Raw genomic sequence first — 17285 nt, 5'->3', positions numbered from 1 at the left:
ATCATGCTCTTGGGGCGCCTGGGTGGCTCAGTCGGTTAAGCGTCCGACTTCGGCTCAGGTCATGATCTCACGGTTGGTGGGTTCGAGCCCCGCATCAGGCTCTGTGCTGACAGCTCGGAGCCTGGAGCCTGTTTCGGATTCTGTGTCTCCCTCTCTCTCTCTGCCCCTCCCCCACTTGCATTCTGTCTCAAAAATAAACAAACATTAAAAAATAAAAAAATAAAATAAATAAATGTATCATGCTCTGGCCTCCATAATTTCTGATGAAAAACTGACTGTTATTTTTATTAAGGATCTCTTACTCATGATGAGTCACTTCTCTCATGCTATTATCAAGATACTCTTTGTCCCAGGCTTCCAATGATTTGATTGTAATGTGTGGATCTCTGAGTATATCCTGCTTAGAGTCTGCTAAATTTAGTAAAAGTATACATTCATGTTTTTCTTAATTTGGGGATTTTTAGCCAAAATTCTTCAAATATTCTTTCTCCCCCTTTTTCTCTTCCCTGTTACTCTTGTACTCTCATTATGCGTATATTTGTATCTGTGGTAGTGTCCCTCACATCAGTTAGGCTCTGTTCATTTTACTTCATTCTTTCGTCTTTCTGCTTCTCAGCCTGAATAATTTCAATGGATCTATTTTCAAGTTCACTGATTCTTTCCTCTGACTGCTCAAATCTTGATGTTGATGAACAGCTCTAATTAATTTTTCATTTCAGTTATTGTACTTTTCAGCTCCACAATATCTACTCGGTTCTTTTTTCTAATTTCTATTTCTTCATTGATAATCTTAATTTGTTGAGACATTAGTCTCCTGGTTTTAATTCGTTGTTCATAGTTTCCTTTATCTGTTTCAGAATATTTAAGATAGTTCATTTAGCTATTGTCCAATAAGTCCAATGTTTAAGCTTTCTCGGGGCCATTTTTTAAAACTTCTTTTTCCCCCCTTGTTAATTGCACAAACTTTCTTTTCTTTTTTTTTTTTTTTTTTTTTTTTTGCTTTGCCTGCTTCATAATTTTTGTAGGAAACTGGACATTTTAAATAGTTTGATTTGAAATGTAAATAAGATAACCTTCCCTCTGTTGAGTTTGTTGTTGCTATTTGATGTGGGTTGTTGTTCTTTCTTTGGTTAGTAGTAGTTCTTCGAAAAACATTTTGTAATATCTGTATTCTTTGTCATGTGTGGCCACTGAACTAGATGTTTCATTAGCTTACCGGTAAACTTATGTTCTGTACAAATTATCTTCAATATCGTGAGTCAAAAAAAAAAAAAGGAAAGGAAAGAAAAAGAAGATGAAAAAAGAAAGAAAAAAGGAAAAAAGAAAGTAAAAAGAAAAAGAAAAAAAAATACTCTCCCAATCTTAGCAGACTGAATCTATGTATTCCTTCAATGCTCATCCAGGCTGTTTACAACTCTACCTTCAGTTATCGCCTGCACAGATCTTAAAGGTCAGCCAGAGATAAATGGTCAGGGTCTTCTTGGATCTTCCCTGAACATATGTCTGGCAATGGTCATATGCATGCACTTCTGGATGCTCCAGTATATATGACAGCTTTGAAGAACCCTATTTCCCCCATCTATCTCTTTTGCTGACCTCTTCTTTCCCAGGCAGTGTTCCCACTGTTATTCACAGCCTCAGACAGTGGTTGTGAGTATATGCCTTTAAATGCTTCCAGTAAAGACTGCCTGTACGCGGTTCCAGCTGAGTGATTGCTCCAAGTCAGGCAAAACAAAGACAAGTCTTTGTGCTGGTTCTTCAAGGAGTCATCAGACAGGTCAAAACGCTGAAACACAATTCTTTGAGAATAAGGTCCATATTGTTTGCTCTGACACTCGCAATCTACACCACAAGTACAGGCTGCTCTCTTCATGGCCACTACTGACCTGGGGACTAGAATGGCAAGTGGGCAATTAAAGTGCCCCAGTGCTCTCTTAATGCAATGCAACGGATGCTTCATTAACTCTTCTCCTGGCTGTTGTTTTTGACTAAATTCAGATTTCTACAAAAGTCGATTCTGACCAATTTTTACCAGCATTTCTTTGTGGTGGGACAGAGCCCCGGAGGTCCCTATTCTGCCATGTGCAGTGACATCCAAATTCTTATGTTTTCAAAAATACATTGTAATAGCAAATACAAAAAACTCTGCTTTTAACTTCCTGTTTCTTTTGAAGTAAAACTCATCTGCAGCATATTAATCATTAAAATTTAAACATAAAAACAATTTAAAATGAACGGAGCTTACCATTCTTCAAGAGAAGTTTCAAACTGTCAAAATAAAAGATCTCAATAAAAATCAAATTTTACATATTTCAAAAAGTAACAGTAAACTTATACTTGAACTCACAGATAAAACTATAAGTGCTCCACTTCACATGTCCCATCATATGAGGTCAAACGATACTCTGTTATTTCTAAACCAGGTATTCTACATCCACTCCATAGTCCTTTCATTATTACTGCCACCTAATTATTCTTACCTTTCATCTTCTAAATCTTACTCCTTCATCAAAGGCCAGTTCAATGCCACTTACTCCCAGAAGACTTTGCGTAATGAGAAGTGCATTATACCCATTGAGTTGTAATATATTACCAAAGAGTAGAAAACACATTAACTATAGGTAAGTTCACAAATATCTCGTTTTCTATAGTGTCCCTCTTTTAGACTATAACCCCAGGCTAGGAGTCATGCTCTACAGATATATTCTAAGAATATCTTGGGCTGTAACACAAATTACCAAAAACACAAGAGAATACATAGTCATAATTTTATGGGTTTCTTAGATAATCTCTAATTCCAGATGTTAGGTTGGGCATACATGATTACTTCTCTTCAATTCCCATGTTGTACAATATTTCTGGAGAAAAATATATATGTTTGCCAATAAAAGCACTGGAACATATACTTCAGAATAATTCCCAGAAATAGAAAGAAATCAGAAGGGACTGCTAGTGAAAACAGAGCAAAGAAAAATATAACTCAGAAGAGGAAAATGAAGACCATTTCAGGGGAGGTGAAAGGCTTCTCTGTGGAGCTCATAAAAAATTCCCAGCATGTGAGAAGAAGCATGTGAGAAGCAGGTGATAATCAAAGTAAACAACTGAAGGCCAGCCTATGGTGAAGCAGACTAGTCTTATTGCTTTTCGTTCTAAGAACCCAGTATACATGGCTGAAAAGATTCCTTCTAGTCACTGACATGAGAAGAACTCTCTAGCCACACAAGATCTGCCTGAGATGGAGAGGCTGTCTAAGAATGGAAGTTGTGGTTCTAGGGAAAAACAAAACAGAGCCCACATAACTAGCAGAATCTCACATAGAAACAAACAGATGGGTAAGGAAAAACAAAGGCTGATTCATCAATGAGTGAAAATACTCTAAAGTGCTACAACAAATTCAAACGCATGCTTATTTAAGTAAACAAAAAAAAGAGTCCCTCAACTTTCTTGCCTAAACATATTACTTCCCATTTATAAGGAGCTCCAGTATAATTTTGTATATACTGGATAAAAGCCTTTGATGTAAGCAGACTTTGACAGCTGCTAAAAAGCAAACAAGTAACAGCAATAGCAGCAAAAACAACAAGAAAAACCAGCCAAAAATGTATGCTCACAACAAGTAATCAGTCTGGTCTATTATTTATAAATACAGAAGAACAAAAAAGACTATACAAATAATTAAGGAAATATTAGAGCATAACAAATAAGAAAATTTACTTAAGACATAACAGAAACACTGGGAGGAACAAAAGGGAATACAATAATAAATTCAAGGCATATGTATATTTCTCCACAATATTAAAAAAAATAGAAAGATGAAATCTAGTATAGGAATGTTGCTATCCAAGGGGTGCCTGGGTGGCTCAGTTGGTTGAGGATCTGACTTCAGGTCATAATCTCATGGTTTGTGAGTTTGAGCCCCATGTTGGGCTCTGTGCTGACAGTTCAGAGCCTGAAACCTGCTTCAGATTCTGTATCTCCCTCTGTCTCTGCCCCTCCCCTGCTTATGCCTGTCTCTCTCTCAAAAATAAATAAACATAAAAAAAAAAACTTTTTTAAGAAAAAGAATGTTGTTATCCAAATATGAAAAAGACTAAAATAAGTAATCATTTCATCACCTATATACATGAGAATTTAGTTTTTTATAAAATTTACATTTCAAATCAAGGGAGATGAACAAGTCAATAAATGATATTAGGATAATTTAAAAATTATTTGGAAGAGAAAAAGTATGTCTCATGCTATACCATAAGGTAATAAACTTCAGATCTGAAGAAGTCAAATGTAAAAAAAATAAGGTTAACTGAAATAATAAAACATTTTAATAATCTTGATATGAGGCAAATTTTGTTAAACAATACAAAATTTGTCAGAAAATGGATTGGTTTTACATATAAATTTCTCTATGAAAAAGTACTGCAAATAAGTTAAAAATACTACAAGCAGAAAAAAATTGTAACTAACATAAAAGAAAATAGATATTTATCAATACTTCTGCACGTATGTAAAAAATAACAAACAAAAAAACTGGGAAAACTATATGAACAGCAATTAACAGAAAATTAAATACAAATGGGAAGAAAGCTTAGGATGTTCTATTTATGTGTACTAAATGATCTATATATATTTAGCCATATCTATGTACATGTACATATAATTATATACACACAGATATATGTTAAATGAATACTATATGTATATTAATATGTTAAAGAACTAATAATTTAACATCAGGTTTTCATCAATTTGCCCACCTTCCTCATTATCTCCTACTTAATCCTCTCCTCTAAATTAGTTTCAGTATTTGCTAAACTGCTGAAATTTTCTTGTGCTAACAGTATAATAGATTTAATGGAATCTAAAAAAACTTCTGAAGAGACTAAATTCATCTACATAATAAAAAAAACTGATGAATGCAGTTGTTTGAAATCCCAATGGGTTTAGCATGTAATATGACAAGCTTATTCTAAAATCCATATGTACTAAGAACAGCCAAAGAAGTATAAGAAAGGAAAAAAGAGGGAACTACCATACCAAATATTAAAACATATTATGGAGGGGCAGGCACCTGGGTGGCTCAGTTGGTTGAGCGGCCAACTTCGGCTCAGGTCATGATCTCACAGTTTGTGAGTTTGAGCCCTACGTCCGGCTCTGTGCTGATGGCTCAGAGCCTGGAGCCTGCTTCAAATTCTGTCTCCATCTCTCGGCCCCTCCCCTACTCATGCTCTGTGTCTCACTGTCTCTCAATAATAAATAAACGTTAAAAAAAAATTTAATATATTATGGGGATGTCTAGATGGCTCAGTAGGTTTAGTGTCCCACTCTTGATTTCGGCTCAGGTCATGATCTCACAATTGGTGAGATGGAGTCCCATCTGCTTGGGATTCTCTCTCTCCCTCTCTCTCTATCTCTTCCTACACACTCATGCACTCTCTTTCTCTCTCTCAAAATAAATAAATAGACTTTAAAAAAACCATATTATGAAGCATATTTAGTAAAATGAGGTACTATAATAGAGATAAAATTAACCAGTGGAATGATGGGAGTCAGAAATAGATATAATCATATATGAACACTTGATATGACAGAATATAACTGATTTCTAAGAAATGACTGGATTTTGCAAAAAACTGATGTTGAGAAAAATAATTTTCTCTATTTTTACAAATGAAAATAACTACCTATTCCATTCTTTGTATCTGCACACACACAAAAACACAATTTCACGTTGTTTAACAATTAAATCTCAAGCAAACATTTTAAAATTTTAGAAGAAATAAAAGAAAAATTTTCAGGGGCGCCTGGGTGGCGCAGTCGGTTAAGCGTCCGACTTCAGCCAGGTCACGATCTCGCGGTCCGTGAGTTCGAGCCCCGCGTCAGGCTCTGGGCTGATGGCCCAGAGCCTGGAGCCTGCTTCCGATTCTGTGTCTCCCTCTCTCTCTGCCCCTCCCTCGTTCATGCTCTGTCTCTCTCTGTCCCAAAAATAAATAAAAAACGTTGAAAAAAAAATTAAAAAAAAAAAAATTTTTCATGACTGCACTATGGAGAGAGTTCTTAAACAATATGCAAAGCACTTAAAGGGAAAATGAAAGATGTAAGTGTATTAAAATTAAAAACTTATTTTAACTAAAAGATATCATAAAGTAAAAAGACAGGTCAAACAGAGAGTAAGTTTAAAACATATATAACAAATTAAAGATAGCAACTTGTTCCTACAGGTCAATAAGAAAATCCAAATAAACCCAAAAGACAATGGCAAATGACAAATGTACAGAGAAGAGAATGAGCATTCAATGAGTGTATTATTAGACCTTAAACTAATCAATAATTAGGAAAATAATTATCCCTCAGTTTAACTGGTAACTCACAGTCCTGCATACTGCAGAAACCTACCAACAGGCTGATTTATATAATAGTCCTGAGAAACCATTTGAAGTATCACAAGAAAGTCAGAAAGAAATTGGTTAAGAGGCTCTTTAATAATTGTGACATAATTACCCAAAAATGTTAAATTCCTCAACAAGTATGCAATGCTTAATACTATAGGTTTAATCCCTTTTGTAGCACAACAGAACATGATGTATTTTATAATGATAAAGATAGGTTAACTACATTTTTCAAAATAGAGTTAAATTTGGTATAAACATTTTAGGATCATTTATCAAAACCTTACCACAGCAACATTTTTGTAGATGTTAAGTGATGAAGCAATAAAGAAAAACTATTTTAATCAGTCTTTGATCTGATATGAGAAGGCAAAACTTGACATACCTAGTATTCAAATAACATTGATAGCAATGGTTAACAAAGGGAAGGCCTACAATACCACAGAAAACTTTGGAGTTTTATATTCATAATTACTTATCTGAAATATTTATAAAAGTTTTAGAAACTGCTTGAAGTTGCTAAATTATTTTTAATAAAATTCCGTTAAAATTAAGCTTAGAATTTCACTTACTGCCATAAATGTTTTAGATATTTAGAAACACTGATTATAATTCGCAGTTAACCAATTTTACCCAACTAACCACAAAATTCCGTACATTTTTTTATTTCTTTCTCTTTCAAAAAGCAAGAGAAACAAAAGTGGGAGGGTACTAAAAATATCACATTGGACACACTTTTAAAAATTAACACGTTATGGGGAAATCAAAAACTTTGTCTTTAGCTCTAAACTACATTGCTCACAAACTTCTACTTGATATGTGTAACATTCTAAATGACCTGGTTATTTAGCTTCATATTTCTATTAAAAAGTATTCCCTAATGTTTTATATATTTAAATTATATTTATATATTTGATATTATATAAATTATATATATATTTATATTTATATATATTATATACTTATATGTATATAATATATATTAAATATGTATATTTAAATATATATTAAAATATGTATTAAACATAAATTAAATATAAATATATATAAATATAAATTATAATTTACACATTTAAATTAAATATAAATTAAATTTATATATTTAAATTTAAATATTTAAATTAATTGTCACATTTAAATGCTATTTACTTTTTAAGACAATGTATTCATATACACTTCTATTTTCCATTCTAAAAATTAATAAAAAAATAACTTTAGGGGCGCCTGGGTGGCTCAGTCGGTTGAGCATCCGACTTCAGCTCAGGTCATGATCTTGCGGTCTGTGAGTTCGAGCCCCGCGTCAGGCTCTGGGCTGATGGCCCAGAGCCTGGAGCCTGCTTCCGATTCTGTGTCTCCCTCTCTCTCTGCCCCTCCCCTGTTCATGCTCTGTCTCTCTCTGTCTCAAAAATAAATAAATGTTAAAAAAAATAAAAAATAAATAAATAAAAAAAAATAACTTTATGGTGGGAATCTCCTTTTTATTATAAAATATTTGTAGATGTGAAATACTAATACTGAATACTATCTCCCACAACTGTGAACAACTTTCATCTGGAACAAATACCCATACCATTGAATCTGCAATCAATTTGGAGTTTCCTATAGTCAACCTACACAAAGGTCCAAATCTGCTTGAAAACATAGGCAATGTTTATCAAACAATATGCCAAATTCAAAGTTTTTTTTTTAAAAGAACAAGTACATCCTCCCCATGTTTTAAAAAGCAGCTTCATGCAAAATTTGAAATAATTTTAAAAATTATTCCTGAGCCCATTCATTAAAGTGTATTTATTTAAAGAACTGACTCATAAATTCAGCAAAGTCACCAGATACAAATTCAACATACAGAAATCTGTGCCAGGTTTATACACCGATAGCGCAGCAGCAGAAAAAGAAATCAAGGAATCAATCCTATTTACAGTTGCAACAAAAACCAAAAGACACATAAGAATAAATCCAACCAAAAAGGTAAAAGATCTGTACTCTGAAAAGTATAGAACACTGATGAAAGAAATGGAAGAGTACACAAAGAAATGGAAAAACATTTCACGCTCATGGATTAAAAGAACAAATATCATTAAAATGTCTATACTGAGGAGAGGGAGGGAAGTGGCGGCGTAGGAGGACGCTGGGCTCACCACGCATCCTGCTGATCACTTAGATTCCACCTACACCTACCTAAATAACCCAGAAAACTGCCAGAGGATTAACAGAACGGAGTCTCCAGAGCCAAGCACAGACGAGAGGCCCACGGAAGAGGGTAGGAAGGGCTGCGAGGTGGTGCGCGCTCCACGGACTGGCGGGAGGGAGCCAGGGCGGAGGGGCGGATCGCCGGCCAAGCAGAGCCCCCGAGTCTGGCTGGCAAAAGCGGAGGGGCCGGACGGACTGTGTTCCGACAGCAAGCGTGACTTAGCATCGGGGAGGTCAGAAGTTAACAGCTCTGCTCAGAAAGCGGGAAGGCTGGAGGACAAAGGGAGGGAGAGCTGCTGAGCCCCCCGGACGGCAGAGCTCAGTTTGGTGGGGAACAAAGGCGCTCGCCAGCGCCATCTCCCCCACCCATCCCCCAGCCAAAATCCCAAAGAGAACCAGTTCCTGCCAGGGAACTTTCTCGCTCCCCGCAAACACCCAACTCTGTGCTTCTGCGGAGCCAAACCTTCGGCAGCAGATCTGACTCCTTCCGCTGCCACAGGGCCCTTCCTGAAGTGGATCACCTAAGTAGAAGCGAGCTAAGCCTGCCCCTCCTGCCCCCGTGCACCTTGCCTACCCACCCCAACTAATACGCCAGATCCCCAGCACCACAAGCCTGGCAGTGTGCAAGTAGCCCAGACGGGCCACGCCACCCCACAGTGAATCCCGCCCCTAGGAGAGGGGAAGAGAAGGCACACACCAGTCTGACTGTGGCCCCAGCGGTGGGCGGGGGGCAGACATCAGGTCGGACTGCGGCCCCGCCCACCAACTCCAGTTATACACCACAGCACGGGGGAAGTGCCCTGCAGGTCCTCACCACTCCAGGGACTATCCAAAATGACCAAACGGAAGAATTCCCCTCAGAAGCATCTGCAGGAAATAACACCAGCTAATGAACTGATCAAAAAGGATTTAAATAATATAACAGAAAGTGAATTTAGAATAATAGTCATAAAATTAATCGCTGGGCTTGAAAACAGTATAGAGGACAGCAGAGAATCTCTTGCCACAGAGATCAAGGGACTAAGGAACAGTCACGAGGAGCTGAAAAGCGCTTTAAATGAAATGCAAAACAAAATGGAAATGACGACGGCTCGGATTGAAGAGGCAGAGGAGAGAATAGGTGAACTAGAAGATAAAGTTATGGAAAAAGAGGAAGCTGAGAGAAAGAGAGATAAAAAAATCCAGGAATATGAGGGAAAAATTAGAGAACTAAGTGATACACTAAAAAGAAATAATATACGCATAATTGGTATCCCAGAGGAGGAAGAGAGAGGGAAAGGTGCTGAAGGGGTACTTGAAGAAATTATAGCTGAGAACTTCCCTGAACTGGGGAAGGAAAAAGGCATTGAAATCCAAGAGGCAGAGAGAACTCCCTTCAGACGTAACTTGAATCAATCTTCTGCATGACATATCATAGTGAAACTGGCAAAAAACAAGGATAAAGAGAAAATTCTGGAAGCAGCAAGGGATAAACGTGCCCTCACATATAAAGGGAGACCTATAAGACTCGTGACTGATCTCTCTTTTGAAACTTGGCAGGCCAGAAAGGATTGGCACGGTATCTTCAGTGTGCTAAACAGAAAAAATATGCAGCCGAGAATCCTTTATCCAGCAAGTCTGTCATTTAGAATAGAAGGAGAGATAAAGGTCTTCCCAAACAAACAAAAACTGAAGGAATTTGTCACCACGAAACCAGCCCTACAAGAGATCCTAAGGGGGACCCTGTGAGACAAAGTACCAGAGACATCACTACAAGCATAAAACATACAGACATCACAATGACTCTAAACCCGTATCTTTCTATAATAACACTGAATGTAAATGGATTAAATGCGCCAACCAAAAGACATAGGGTATCAGAATGGATAAAAAAACGAGACCCATCTATTTGCTGTCTACAAGAGACTCATTTTAGATCTGAGGACAGCTTTAGATTGAGAGTGAGGGGATGGAGAACTATTTATCATGCTACTGGAAGCCAAAAGAAAGCTGGAGTAGACATACTTATATCAGACAAACTAGACTTTAAATTAAAGGCTGTAACAAGAGATGAAGAAGGGCATTATATAATAATTACAGGGTCTATCCATCAGGAAGAGCTAACAATTATAAATGTCTATGCGCCGAATACCGAAGCCCCCATATATATAAAACAATTACTCATAAACATAAGCAACCTTATTGATAAGAATGTGGTAATTGCAGGGGACTTTAACACCCCACTTACAGAAATGGATAGATCATCTAGACACACAGTCAATAAAGAAACAAGGGCCCTGAATGATACATTGGATCAGATGGACTTGACAGATATATTTAGAACTCTGCATCCTAAAGCAACAGAATATACTTTCTTCTCAAGTGCACATGGAACATTCTCCAAGATAGATCATATACTGGGTCACAAAACAGCCCTTCATAAATTTACAAGAATTAAAATTATACCATGCATACTTTCAGACCACAATGCTATGAAGCTTGAAATCAACCACAGGAAAAAGTCTGGAAAACCTCCAAAAGCATGGAGGTTAAAGAACACCCTACTGACGAATGAGTGGGTCAACCAGGCAATTAGAGAAGAAATTAAAAAATATATGGAAACAAACAAAAATGAAAATACAACAATCCAAACGCTTTGGGATGCAGCGAAGGCAGTCCTGAGAGGAAAATACATTGCAATCCAGGCCTATCTCAAGAAACAAGAAAAATCCCAAATACAAAATCTAACAGCACACCTAAAGGAAATAGAAGCAGAAGAGCAAAGGCAGCCTAAACCCAGCAGAAGAAGAGAAATAATAAACAGCAGAGCAGAAATAAACAATATAGAATCTAAAAAAACTGTAGAGCAGATCAACGAAACCAAGAATTGGTTTTTTGAAAAAATAAACAAAATTGACAAACCTCTAGCCAGGCTTCTCAAAAAGAAAAGGGAGATGACCCAAATAATTAAAATCATGAATGAAAATGGAATTATTACAACCAATCCCTCAGAGATACAATTATCAGGGTATACTATGAAAAATTATGTGCCAACAAATTGGACAACCTGGAAGAAATGGACACATTCCTAAACACCCACACTCTTCCAAAACTCAATCAGGAGGAAATAGAAAGCTTGAACAGACCCATAACCAGCGAAGAAATTGAATCGGTCATCAAAAATCTCCCAACAAATAAGAGTCCAGGACCAGATGGCTTCCCAAGGGAGTTCTACCAGACGTTTAAAGCAGAGATAATACCTATCCTTCTCAAGCTATTCCAAGAAATAGAAAGGGAAGGAAAACTTCCAGACTCATTCTATGAAGCCAGTATTACTTTGATTCCTAAACCAGACAGAGACCCAGTAAAAAAAGAGAACTACAGGCCAATATCCCTGATGAATATGGATGCAAAAATTCTCAATAAGATACTAGCAAATCGAATTCAACAGCATATAAAAAGAATTATTCACCATGATCAGGTGGGATTCATTCCTGGGATGCAGGGCTGGTTCAACATTCGCAAATCAATCAACGTGATACATCACATAAAAAAAAAGAAAGGAGAAGAACCATATGATCCTGTCAATCGATGCAGAAAAGGCCTTTGACAAAATCCAGCACCCTTTCTTAATAAAAACCCTTGAGAAAGTCGGGATAGAGGGAACATACTTAAACATCATAAAAGCCATTTATGAAAAGCCCACAGCTAACATCATCCTCAACGGGGAAAAACTGAGAGCTTTTTCCCTGAGATCAGGAACACGACAGATATGCCCACTCTCACCGCTGTTGTTTAACATAGTGCTGGAAGTTCTAGCATCAGCAATCAGACAACACAAGGAAATCAAAGGCATCAAAATTGGCAAAGATGAAGTCAAGCTTTCGCTTTTTGCAGATGACATGATACCATACATGGAAAATCCGATAGACTCCACCAAAAGTCTGCTAGAACTGATACATGAATTCAGCAAAGTTGTAGGATACAAATCAATGTACAGAAATCAGTTGCATTCTTATACACTAACAATGAAGCAACAGAAAGACAAATAAAGAAACTGATCCCATTCACAATTGTACCGAGAAGCATAAAATACCTAGGAATAAATCTAACCAAAGATGTAAAAGATCTGTATGCTGAAAACTATAGAAAGCTTATGCAGGTAATTGAAGAAGATATAAAGAAATGGAAAGATATTCCCTGCTCATGGATTGGAAGAATAAATATTGTCAAAATGTCAATACTACCCAAAGCTATCTACACATTCAATGCAATCCCAATCAAAATTGCACCAGCATTCTTTTCGAAACTAGAACAAGCAATCCTAAAATTCATATGGAACCACAAAAGGCCCCGAATAGCCAAAGTAATTTTGAAGAAGAAGACCAAAGCAGGAGGCATCACAATCCCAGACTTTAGCCTCTACTACAAAGCTGTCATCATCAAGACAGCATGGTATTGGCATAAAAACAGACACATAGACCAATGGAATAGAATAGAAACCCCAGAACTAGACCCACAAACGTATGGCCAACTCATCTTTGACAAAGCAGGAAAGAATATCCAATGGAAAAAAGACAGTCTCTTTAACAAATGGTGCTGGGAGAACTGGATAGCAACATGCAGAAGGTTGAAACTGGACCACTTTCTCACACCATTCACAAAAATAAACTCAAAATGGATAAAGGACCTGAATGTGAGACAGGAAACCATCAAAACCTTAGAGGAGAAAGCAGGAAAAGACCTCTCTGACCTCAGCCGTAGCAATCTCTTACTCGACACATCCCCAAAGGCAAGGGAATTAAAAGCAAAAGTGAATTACTGGGACCTTATGAAGATAAAAAGCTTCTGCACAGCAAAGGAAACAACCAACAAAACTAAAAGGCAACCAACGGAATGGGAAAAGATATTTGCAAATGACATATCGGACAAAGGGCTAGTATCCAAAATCTATAAAGAGCTCACCAAACTCCACACCCGAAAAACAAATAACCCAGTGAAGAAATGGGCAGAAAACATGAATAGACACTTCTCTAAAGAAGACATCCGGATGGCCAACAGGCACATGAAAAGATGTTCAACGTCGCTCCTTATCAGGGAAATACAAATCAAAACCACACTCAGATATCACCTCACGCCAGTCAGAGTGACCAAAATGAAGAAATCAGGAGACTATAGATGCTGGAGAGGATGTGGAGAAATGGGAACCCTCTTGCACTGTTGGTGGGAATGCAAATTGGTGCAGCCGCTCTGGAAAGCAGTGTGGAGGTTCCTCAGAAAATTAAAAATAGACCTACCCTATGACCCAGCAATAGCACTGCTAGGAATTTATCCAAGGGATACAGGAGTACTGATGCATAGGGGCACTTGTACCCCAATGTTTATAGCAGCACTCTCAACAATAGCCAAATTATGGAAAGAGCCTAAATGTCCATCAACTGATGAATGGATAAAGAAATTGTGGTTTATATACACAATGGAATACTACGTGGCAATGAGAAAAAATGAAATATGGCCTTTTGTAGCAACGTGGATGGAACTGGAGAGTGTGATGCTAAGTGAAATAAGCCATACAGAGAAAGACAGATACCATATGGTTTCACTCTTATGTGGATCCTGAGAAACATAACAGAGACCCATGGGGGAGGGGAAGGAAAAAAAAAAAAAAAGAGGTTAGAGTGGGAGAGAGCCAAAGTATAAGAGACTGTTAAAAACTGAGAACAAACTGAGGGTTGATGGGGGGTGGGAGGGAGGGGAGGCTGGGTGATGGGTATTGAGGAGGGCACCTTTTGGGATGAGCACTGGGTGTTGTATGGAAACCAATTTGACAGTAAATTTCATATATTAAATAAATAAATAAATAAACATTAAAAAAATAAATAAATAAATAAATAAATAAATAAATAAAAATAAATAAATTTAAAAAAATAAAAATAAATAAAATGTCTATACTGCCCAAAGTAATCTACACATTTAATGCCATCCCTATCAAAATACCATCAGCATTTTAACACAGCTAGAAATGCAGTCCTAAAATTTGTATGGAACCAGAAAAGACCTGAACAGCCAAAGCAATCTTGTAGAAAATAAAGCTGGAGGCATCACAATCCCTGACTTCAAGGTATACTACAAAGCTGTAGTCATCAAGATAGTATGGTACTAGGACAAAAACAGACACATAGAACAATGAAACAGAATAGAAAACCCAGAAATGGTTCCGCAACTGTGGGTCAACTAATTTTCAACAAAGCAGGAAAGAGTATCCAATGGAAAAAAGACAGTCTCTTCAACAAATGGTGTTGAGAAAACTGGATAGCAACATGCAGGAGAATGAGGCTGGACCATTTTCTTACAGCATATACAAAAATAAATTCACAGTGGATAGAAGACCAAATGTGAGACAGGAAACCATCAAAATCCTAGAGAAGAACGCAGGTAGCAACCTCTTTGACTTTGACCATAGCAACTTCTTATTGGACATATCTTTGGACGCAAGAGAAACAAAAGCAAAAATTAACAACTGGGACTTCATTAAGATAAAAAGCTTTTGCACAGAGAAAGAAACAATCAACAAAACTAAAAGGCAACCTACAGAATGGGAGAATGTGCAAACATGTGATAAAAGGTTAGTGTCCAAAACCTATAATGAACTTATCAAACTCAACACCCAAAAAAACATAAAATCCAGTTAAGAAATGGGCAGAAGACATGAGAAGAGATTTCTCCAAAGAAGACATCGAGATGGCTAACAGACACATGAAAAGATGCTCAGCATTACTCATCAGCAGGGAAAAACAAATCAAAACCATGGTGAGATACCACCTCACACCTACCCGAATGGCTGAAAGTAACAACATGGGAATAACAAGTGTTAGGATGTGGAGAGGGGGAACCCTCTTACTCTGTTGATGGGAATGAAACTTTGTGCACTGACTTTGGAAAACAGTTTGGAGATTCTTTAAAAGTTAAGAATAGAACTACCCCACGACCCAGCAATTCCACTACCAGGATTTCCCAAAGGATACTAACATACTGATTTAAAGAGGCACATGCACCCTGATTTACTTATCAACAATAGCCAAATTATGCAAAGAGCCCAAATGTCCATCAACTGATGATGAATGGATAAAGAAGTTGTGTATATAGATACAATGGAATATCACTCAGCCATCAAAAATAATGAAATTTTGACATTGATGGAGCTAGAGTGTATTATGCTACGCAAAATAAGTCAGAGAAAAATAAATACCACATGATTTCACTCCTATGTGGAATTTAAGAAACAAAATAGATGAACACAGGGGATGGGGGAAAAAAAGAGAGAGAGAGAGGCAAACCATAATAGACTGTCAACTATAGAGAACAAACTGAGGGTCCCTGGAGGGGAGGTAGGCAGGGGATACGCTAAATGGGTAATGGGTATTAAGGAAGCCACTTGTAACGAGAACTGGGTGTTGCATGTTAGTGACAAATCACTAAATTGTACTCCTAAAACCAATTATTACACTATATGTTAACTTACAATGTAAATTAAAAAATTATATAAAATAGGGGCGCCTGGGTGGCGCAGTCGGTTAAGCGTCCGACTTCAGCCAGGTCACGATCTCACGGTCCGTGAGTTCGAGCCCCGCGTCAGGCTCTGGGCTGATGGCTCGGAGCCTGGAGCCTGTTTCCGATTCTGTGTCTCCCTCTCTCTCTGTCCCTCCCCCGTTCATGCTCTGTCTCTCTCTGTCCCAAAAATAAATAAACGTTGAAAAAAAAATTATATAAAATAAATACATTTGAACAAAAAAAGGCATTTAGTTAATGCCTATAATGTGCCAAGTAATGGTAGCACTATTGTGACTGATGACTTACATACAGACTCTAACTTCCAAAATCTTACAATTCTGTAGGAGACAAACATAAAGTAACAACTAAAACACAATGTGTTAATTGTCACAGTAGTGGGCAGTAAAATGTCTTATCAGATTTCAAGGGAAGACAGTTATCCTTAGCTGTGGAGAGCAAAGATGGTTTTGTGGGAGTAAGAGGGCAAAACAGAGATAACAGAAATTTCATAGGTTAAGGCCCAGAGATTAGAGGTCATCAAAGCTAGAACAGAATATATGAAGGGACATGAAGCTTAAGAGTAAATATTATTTTATAAAGGGACTTTGATGTTATGCCTAGGAATAGGAATTAATCATTATTAATTGACTGAAATGACTCTTCTAGTATCCAGGCAAAAATGAGAGTGGTCCGAATGAAGATACTATAGTATAGATAGAATTGTTTGGATTTGAGACACATTCCAGAGGTGGAATCAAAACAAATCACTGACTGTATATAAAGGGTGAGGAAAGGTGAGTAGTCAATATAATTAATCAACCTCCTGACTTATGGTCCTGGGTGAATAACTGGTGCCATTAACTGAACCTAGGAGCACAGAAGAAAGAAGAAATGACTAGTTCAATTTTGTATGTTTCAAATTTGAGAGGCTCCAATGACATATATAAAAAGGTGTTCGATGGGCACCTAGAAAAAAAAGAAAAATTTGAGCTGGAAATCCCAATTTAATCTAAGAATACAATGTATAAATAATATCAATTCAAATGGGATCACCCACGAGGAGAATAGAGTCAGAAGGGGACATAGTTCGGGAGCACCAGTATTTCCAACATGGACAGAGGAAGTAAACACGGAGAGAGCCATAAAAACTGGCTAAAGTATCCACCAAAGTGGGAAGAAAGC

General features: G+C 37.2%; 1 protein-coding gene across 5 annotated transcripts in view; it reads right to left on the bottom strand.

Annotated features, from left to right (window-relative positions):
- The window catches only part of CCDC178 (coiled-coil domain containing 178), a 440607-nt gene that overhangs the window by 360845 nt on the left and 62477 nt on the right, over window positions 1-17285 (bottom strand). For 4 of the 5 annotated variants that reach the window (XM_058692404.1, XM_058692401.1, XM_058692402.1 and 1 more), the window contains exon 5: window positions 2246-2268. The exons of the other annotated variant lie outside the window; for it this stretch is intronic. In XM_058692404.1, the coding sequence (XP_058548387.1) occupies window positions 2246-2268 (23 nt within the window). The remainder of the gene's footprint in view (window positions 1-2245; window positions 2269-17285) is intronic. 5 annotated transcript variants of the gene reach the window in all.

The sequence above is a fragment of the Neofelis nebulosa genome, chromosome 11, assembly GCF_028018385.1.
Source record: "Neofelis nebulosa isolate mNeoNeb1 chromosome 11, mNeoNeb1.pri, whole genome shotgun sequence".
Lineage (NCBI taxonomy): Eukaryota > Metazoa > Chordata > Mammalia > Carnivora > Felidae > Neofelis > Neofelis nebulosa.
Note: the sequence above shows the minus strand (reverse complement) of the source record. Positions and strands in the feature narration are given on the sequence as shown.